Here is an 8,132-nt window from a genome sequence, read left to right as displayed (position 1 = left end):
AGAGAGAGATGAGATAAGATGGAGGAGAGAGAGAGAGACCCGTAGAGAGGAGGAGAGAAAGATCGAAAGAGAAGAGGAGACGAGAGAGAGATGAGATAAGATGGAGGAGAGAGAGAGAGAGATGAGAGAGGAGGAGAGAGAGAGAGCGCAGAGATGAGAGAAGACAGAGTTAGAGGGATCACAGCTGGGACAGAGACAGAGAACAGAAGACAGAGGATCTCAGCAGCAAGAGACAGAGATCAGAGACCAGAGACAGAGGACAAGAGACAGAGACAGAGACAGGAGACAGAGCAGATGACAGAGACAGAGACAGAGACAGACGACAACGAGACAGAGACAGAGACAGAGACATGAGACAGAGGACACGAGACAGAGAAGAGACAAAGAAGAGAGAGAGAGAGATGATGACCGATGAGAGAGAGAGAGAAGAGAGGCAGAGATGAAGAACCCCAATACAATCACTGTAGCGCAAAATGATCGCTGATGGCATCTTCGCTCAAAATCGGTTTTTTACTAATTGTGAATATCGATCTTGTTCCGAACGCCAGCCGAAACGCGCGCGTCGGTTGACGGTCGCTGTGGCGTTATCGGAACTGGGAGGTTGCCTCGCGTGCGAGACAGGAATGCAATTCCTAATATCCATTTCGTCCGTTTTATAGGGTTTGCAAAAATTGCCGAATTGGCGAAAATTGTCACGCACGCACGCAACACCCACACGCACTGCACCGCGGCACGCGCGCACCAACACATACATACACACTGCCGCACGCACGCACGCGCATAAGCAGCGCACGCAACAATACACACACACACGCCACTCACAACACACGCTCCACGCACGACGCACGCACGCACGCAGCGCGCATCGCACCACGCACGCTACACATAATATACACACACATCACACACACACACACGCAACACATCACACATCATACACAACACATCACCGACACACGCACGCACGTCACGCACGCCTCACACACGCTACGCACGCACGCACACACGCACGCATCGCACGCCACAGCGCCACGCTATCACATACACACTATCACCACACACACACACACACACACACACACACACACACACACACACGCACGCACGCACGCACGCTCTGTTCATCGTGATGGATTCTGAAGCCAACGCGCTGCTGTCGTTAGGAGCAACTCGTCGCATCGCGGTTGTCATGGCAATATGTAACCGCACAGTTGATATCGGCCGACCATCACGGCAATCACGGATGGGAAAAGCAGCGGTGCAGGGTTGGTGAATGTTCAATGTTTACTACTAGGGAGGGGGGGCAGTAAGGAGAGAACTTGAATACAATCTAGGATGGGAAAAGCAGCGGTGCAGGGTTGGCAAATGTTCAATATCTGCTACTAGGGGGGGGGGCAGTAAGGAGAGAACTTGTTGAAGACAAGCGAGAATTAAGGCAGCGGTGCAGGGCTAGAGAATGTTCAGCATGTGCTGCTAGGGGGGGGGCTGTAAAGCGATAGATAGGGAGGGTTAGCGCCAGTGAAAAATAACTTTTTTCACGTCTGTGGAAAAAATAGCTCCTGTCAAAAATTTTACGGGAGCTATTTTGAGCCTCACGCGAGCGATTTCTGAGGTTTGAAGAGCTCATCGCTCATCGCTCCCGTGTATTTTTTAACCTGTAAATTAGCGCGACTGACACCGCAACGTCACATGCACTCAAACCTACATGTAAGAGTAAGACTCAATCAAGGTAGCCCCCACCCACACTCATAGTGTACTTTATAAGCAGGTGGCCGTTCTGTAGAGGTGGCTTTTATCCGTGTAACGGCTACTCGACGACAACACGTCTTGCGGGGCGTCCCAGGTCGCGCCGCTCTGGGCTAGGTGACCTTTGACCTTTGACATTGCACTCAATCCGATTTCTGCTGATCGTAGCGCGCTGTCCTACATGGAGATATATACATGTAGACGGGCACCGCGTCGTTTTATCGCCCGCAAACGACCAGGCACCCATCTAACGGGGACCATCGTCACCATATGCAAGGTTGTATGGGCTGACACAGGCGGACTGGGCTGTTCACTCGCTCCCCCAACCTTAATTAAACATTGTAATCAGGAGCATCATGAATTATTCGCATTTACGTTTTTATTAAATATCGGAAATGCACGAAAAAAATTTTCGTTTTGAATGAATCATTATTTTTTTAATTCACTCTTAATATTATCAAGAACTTATTACTTGATAATATGAATATTATCAACAACTTACCTTAGGTATCATTAAGGTATAATTGGGTGTAATTAAGTTAATTAAATAAAAGTTAATTCATGTATTACTAATTATTGATATTACGTTATTCGTAATGTAATGCATTGCACGTGTATGTGTGCTGGCGGCAGCTGACCGGCATTCACTTGTTTTTCTCTCTTCCACCAGGGGGCGATACTCACGACCATGCTGGCGACAAGGAATTTCTCCAGTAAGTATAATAACGAAGGTACGTGGATGACGCCGAAACCCCGGCTGCATGCGCGCGAGGGTGCCGGCGCCCTCTGGTGGTCGTCTGTGGTTGCTCGTCATTGTGGCGCCACCTAGTGGCAGTAGTCGACCAAAAATGGCTATAATTGTAGGTGCTGCCCTCTGGTGGTAGTAGCTGTTGGTGGTGGCTTTGAGGGTGGCTGCTAGAGCAGCCCTCTGGTGGTAGTAGCTGTAGAGGATTAGTACTAGGGGTGCCCTCTGGCGGTGGAAACCGTACAAGGTTGGTACTAGACCTGCACCCTGGCAGTGATGGATCCTAAATATTGGTACTTGAACAGCCCCCTGGTGTTAGTGACTACACAAGGTTGGTACCAGAACATCCCCTGTCGGTATTAGGTAAGTAGCATAGACAATAGCCCGTCTCTGGCGGTAGTAGTGAATCTGCACTGGTAGCATGTTGACTGATTGTAGAAATCACCAACACACAATTATAGTAGTATGTAGGGAATGGCTTGCACGTGCTGCATTATTGCTTTATATGTGCGGCTGTGTGCAAGCGTGTGTGATGTGTGTAGACACCACAGTTATAGAAGCATCTAAGTATATATATGTATATATATATATATATATATATATATACATATATATATATATATAGTATGTAATAAACAACATACCTAGGTGTTTTCTTTACCTTTCCAAGCAGTAGCTGAATGTGCATTATTCACGTGAATCTTTAGATTAATTATATTCATTCTATAACATTCTATTTGTGCATCGGTTTTGCAGTTGATATTATTATACACTTATTTCGAATACAGTTTCAGTTCTTAACAACATAATCTTTTCGTATAAATGTGGCGGTACAGGCTGTGGTAAAGCATTTCGTTGTGTAAGGTGATCATATTAATTAGCAACTGTTGTAGAATTTTAAAGATTCAAATTCAAATTAAAGTTAAGTGATCGTATTAACTAGGTGACCGTGAATTTTCTGGCTGCTTCTACCACTCTCGACTGTCTCTTGCTCTACCATCAGTATCAATATCCCTGCGTTGATAACTCCAGGGGTGAATAATGGCAAATTGTCATCATTCATTAACAACTTGTCACTATTGATCACTAATTTGTTATTAATTTTTTGTTAATTTATTATTGTTTTCATTATTCACCCATGATAACGTGTTGCGCTGCTAGGGGGCAGCACTGTCGTTTTGTCGTTTGATCGCGTCGGCACCGTGTCAGCACGTTCTCTTGTTTTTCGGCACTACTGCAGGTAGAAACCTCCTCGCGAAGAAGAACGACGTGAAGGAATCGTCGGACAGTAGCGCCACCATCGAGGACGACGACGTCAAAGGTACGTTCGCTTGTTTCTGTGTCGCGGCGGGCGTCCATGAGTCATGGCGGTCTGTCTGTGACGCTGCGGGGCGGCGAGTGTGTGAGTGGAGGGGTGGGTTGAGTGGAGGGGAGGGAGGGTGGGCTGAGTGGTGGGGAGGAGGTGAGTGGAGAAGAGGGTGCTGAGTGGAAGGGAGGGTGGTGAGGTAGGAGACGAAGTAGGCCCGGTTAGAGCTGGTACGAGAGTGAGGAGCGTGAGTGGGAATGCGCGAGTGCGGTGGATTATGAGTGGCTACCCCCAATAAGCGGGTTTAGGTGGTGAGTGAACATAGGGTGGTAGAGCCGTTAAGCTGGCTAGGGGAAGAGGCGTGGTGGTGAGGGGTGGGTGGGTTAAGTGGAGGGGGAGGGTGTGAGTGGAGGGGTGTGGGTGGGTGAGTGGAGACGGGCGGAGGTGAGTGGAGGGGTGGGTGATGAGTTGGAGGGGTGGGTGGGTTAGCGTGGAGGGGGTGGTGGTTTGAGTGGAGGGGTGGGTGGGTTTGAGGTCAGAGTGGAGGGGCAGGAGGGTGAATCCCACCGATAGGGCTGGGTGGGTTAAGTGGAGGGGTGGTGCTGAGCTGGAGGGGTGGCTGGGTTTTGAAGCTGGCGAGGCGGTGGAGGTGATGAGTGGAGGGGTTGGGTTGGGTTGCAGGGAAGGGGTGGGTTGATGGAGTGGACCCGCGGGGTGTGGGTGGCGTTACAGCTCGGAGAGGGACGCGTGGTGAGTCGGAGGGGCGGGTCAGAGGTCGCTGACGGAGGGGGAAGGTGGTGCGCTGGTCAGCGCGGGTAGACGGAGCGCTGTAGTATGCGGTGTCGCGGTTGGCGAATGTGCGGGAGGTTGGCTGTCGCGTGAGGGGCGCGTGGTGAGTGACGGGGTGGTGTGGTTGAGTGCCGAGGAGGGGGGAGGCTTGAGTTGGCTTAGGGGCGTTGGTGGTTGAGTGGAGAGCCGAGGTGCGTGAGTGGGAGGGCCGTAGGAGCGTGTAGTGGAGGGGTGGCGCTGGGCGCTTCGCGTGAGGAGGATGGTGGTGAGTGGATAGGGAGGAGGTGAGTGGGGGGGTGGGTGCGGGCTGAGTGGATGAGGACGGTGGATGAGTGGTGCCAGGGACGAAGGTGCAGTCGGCGGGGGTGGATGGGTTAACCGTGGACGGGGTACGGCTGGTGGAGTGGAGGGCGCGATTGTGAGTGCGACGGGGTGGGTGGGTTGAGCTGTGGAGAGGAGGTGGTGAGTGGAAGGGGGAGGTGAGTGGAGGGTGGGTGGGGTTGAGTGGCGAGAGGGTGTTGAGTGAAGGGAGAGGTGAGTGGAGGGGTGGGTGATGATGTGAGGGGTTGGGTGGGTTGAAGTGCGGAGGAGGCTGGTGATGAAGGGAGGAAGGTGAGTGGAGGGCGTGGTGATGGAGTGGAGGGTGGGTGAGTTGAGTGGAGGGGGAGGGTGTGAGTGGCACGCGGCACAGGGGGAGCGATGTGGAGTGGGAGGGGTGGTGGTTGAGTGACGGCGGAGGGTGGTAGAGTGGAAGGTCGAGGAGGAGGAGTGAGGGGTGGGTGAGTGAGTGGAGGGGTGCGCTGGTGAGTGGAGAGTGAGGTGTGAGGTGAAGGGCGGAGGTGAGTGGCATGGATGGGGTGGGTGGGTTGAGTGGCAGGGGTGGGTCGCGCGAGTGAGGGGGAGGTGGTGAAGTGGAGGGGAGGAGGTGAGTGGCAGGGGTGGGTGGGTAAGTGAGGGTGGGTGGTTGAGGTGGCAGGGGGAGGTGGTGAGTGGAGGGGCAGGAGGTGAGTGGAGGGGTGGGTTGGGTTGATGTGTGAGGCGGAGTGGTGAGTGGAAGGGAGGAGGTGAGTGGAGGGGGCGGTGGTGCGTGGAGCGGGTGGGTGGGTTGAGTGAGGGAGTGGGTGGTTGAGTGGGGGGGCGCGGTGGTGAGTGGCAGGGGAGGAGGTGAGTGGAGGGGTGGGTGGGTTAAGTGAGGGGTGGGTTGTTGAGTGGAGGGGGAAAGGTGGTGAGTTGGCAGGGGAGGTGGCTGAGGTGGCCAGGGAGCGAGGTGCGTAGAAGGGGTGGGGTGGTTGATGTGGAGGGGTGGGTTGTGAGTGGAGGGGTGGGTGGGTTGAGTGGAGGGATGAAGGTGGTGAGTGAGGTTGGGTGTTATGTGGAGGGGGAGGTGGTGAGTGGAGGTGGAGGAGGGGGAGAGGCCTGGGTGGGTTAAGTGATGGGTGGCGTGTGGCGTCTGAAGTGGGTGCAGGGGAGGTGAGTTGGGAGGGGGTGGTGGCGAACGATGTGCGGGGAGGTGTGGAGTGGTGCTGTGAGGTGGCTGCGTGTGGAGGCGGAAGGAGGTGTTGGAGAGGGTGGTGGGCTTTAGGATCAGGACGGTGGAGGGAGGAAGGTGAGTGGAGAAGCACGGTGGTGAGTGGAGGGGGAGGGTGTGAGTGAGGGGAGGGAGGAGGTGGAGGGGAGGGTGGGTTGAGTGGAGAGGTGGGTGGTTGAGTCAGAGTGGCGGGAAATGAGGTGAGTGGGGGTTGGGGGTTGAATGGAGGCGGAGGGAAGGAGGTGAGTGGAGAGGGTGGGTTGAGTGGAGAGGGTTGGTGGGTTGCAGTCAGAGTGGCCGGCGAAGAGGTGAGATGAGGGGTGGGGGTTGAGTGGAGGCGGGAGGAGGAGGTGAGTGGCGGGGAGGGTGGGTGAGTTGGAGAGGTGGTGGGTTGAGTCAGCGGTGGCGGCGAAGAGGTGGAGTGGAGGGGTGGGGGTTGAGTGGAGCGGAGGGAGGAGGTGAGTGGAGGCGGGTGGGTTGGGTGGGGGAGGGCGGAAGGTGAGTGGAGGGGTTTGGGTCGGGTTGAGTGGAGGGGAGGATGGGCTGAGTGGAGGAGAGGCGAGTATAATTGATGTTTACATTCTCTATATATTGTAGTGCTTATTACATACTAGGTGTAGTATACAGTATATGTTGTGTAGTACTGTGTGTAGGCTAGATATAGTCCCTGTGTAATTTCGATGTTGTGTACCAAGTCGCAAAATCTGCTGCCTCTTGTTTCTGCACAAACCCTCTGGCAGATGGCGCCACAGCTCATTGGAGCGGCGAGGTTTTTTCAAGTATCGTTATTTCGAAATCGGCGATGCAAAAAAGGCTCGACTCCAATTTTAGATGTTCGAACGCAGCACGCAAGCGTGTCTGCGCCCCCTGGTGGCTCTCCTGCCATCGCGGCTGTGCAGCCGATGTTATCCGTGCTGTCGTCTGCCGCGCCGGGCAGCAGACGCCATGACACCGTTCCGTGGTGCCATCTATGCGTGCAGCATTGTCGTTTCTCGCTTTTCGTTTTATCGTTTCTTCTTTCTTTCTTTTTCCTCCTCTCTTTCCTCCTCTCTTTCTCTTCTCTTTCTCCTGTTTCTCTTCTCTCTTTCTCCTCTCTTTCACCTCTCTTTCTGCTCTCTCTCTCTCTCCTCTCTTTCCCCTCTCTTTCTCCTCTCGTTATCCTCTCTTCCTCCTCTCTCTCTCTCTCTCTCTCTCCTGTCTCTCTTCTCTTTTTCTCCTCTATTTCTCCTCTCTTTCTCCTCTCTCTCCTCTCTCTCCTCTCTCTCCTCTCTCTCCTCTCTCTCTCTCTCCTCTCTTTTTCTTCTCTTTCTCTTATCTTTCTCCTCTCTCTCTCCTCTCTTTCTCCTCACTTTCTCCTCCCTTTCTCCTCTATTTCTCCTCTCTCTCTCCTCTCCCTCTCCTCTCTTTTCCTCTCCCTCTCCTCTTTTTTTTCTCTCTTTCTCCTATCTCTCCTCTCACTCTCCTCTCTTTTTCCTCTCTTTCTTCTCTCTTTCTCCTCTCTCTCTCTCTCCTCTCTTTCTCCTCGCTTTTTCCTCTCTTTCTCCTCTCTTTTTCCTCTCTTTCTCCTCTCTCTCTCTCCTCTCTTTCTCCTCTCTTTCTTCTCTCTCTCCTCTCTCTCCTCTCCCTCTCCTCTCTTTTTCCTCTCCCTCTCCTCTCTCGCTCTCCTCTCTTTCTCCTCTATTTTTTCTCTCTCCTCTCCCTCTCCTCTCTCTCTCCTCTCTTTTTCCTCTCTTTCTCCTCTCCCTCTCCTCTCTTTTTCCTCTCTTTCTCCTCTCTCTCCTCTCTCTCCTCTCCCTCTCCTCTCTTTTTCCTCTCTTTCTCCTCTCTTTCTCCTCTCTCTCTCTCCTCTCTTTCTTCTCTCTCTCCTCTCTCTCCTCTCCCTCTCCTCTCTTTTTCCTCTCTTTCTCCTCTCTCTCTCTCCTCTCTTTCTCCTCTCTTTCTTCTCTCTCTCCTCTCTCTCCTCTCCCTCTCCTCTCTTTTTCCTCTCCCTCTCCTCTCTTTTTCCTCTCTTTCTCCTC

At 53.1% G+C, this 8,132-nt stretch overlaps 1 protein-coding gene across 1 annotated transcript in view; it reads left to right on the top strand.

Moving 5' to 3' along the window:
* The first annotated feature begins 2,421 nt into the window (after nt 1-2,421).
* Nucleotides 2,422-8,132, top strand: part of LOC106816750 (calcium/calmodulin-dependent protein kinase type II delta chain-like) — an 18,996-nt gene continuing 13,285 nt past the window's right edge. The window contains exons 1-2 of the mRNA XM_014821373.1: nt 2,422-2,459; nt 3,732-3,812. Coding sequence (XP_014676859.1) covers nt 2,435-2,459; nt 3,732-3,812 — 106 coding nt within the window. The 5' untranslated portion in view covers nt 2,422-2,434. The remainder of the gene's footprint in view (nt 2,460-3,731; nt 3,813-8,132) is intronic.

Source organism: Priapulus caudatus, unplaced genomic scaffold (genome assembly GCF_000485595.1).
Source record: "Priapulus caudatus unplaced genomic scaffold, Priapulus_caudatus-5.0.1 Scaffold1476, whole genome shotgun sequence".
Classification (NCBI taxonomy): Eukaryota; Metazoa; Priapulida; class Priapulimorpha; order Priapulimorphida; family Priapulidae; genus Priapulus; species Priapulus caudatus.
This window is presented reverse-complemented; position numbering and strand designations above follow the sequence as displayed.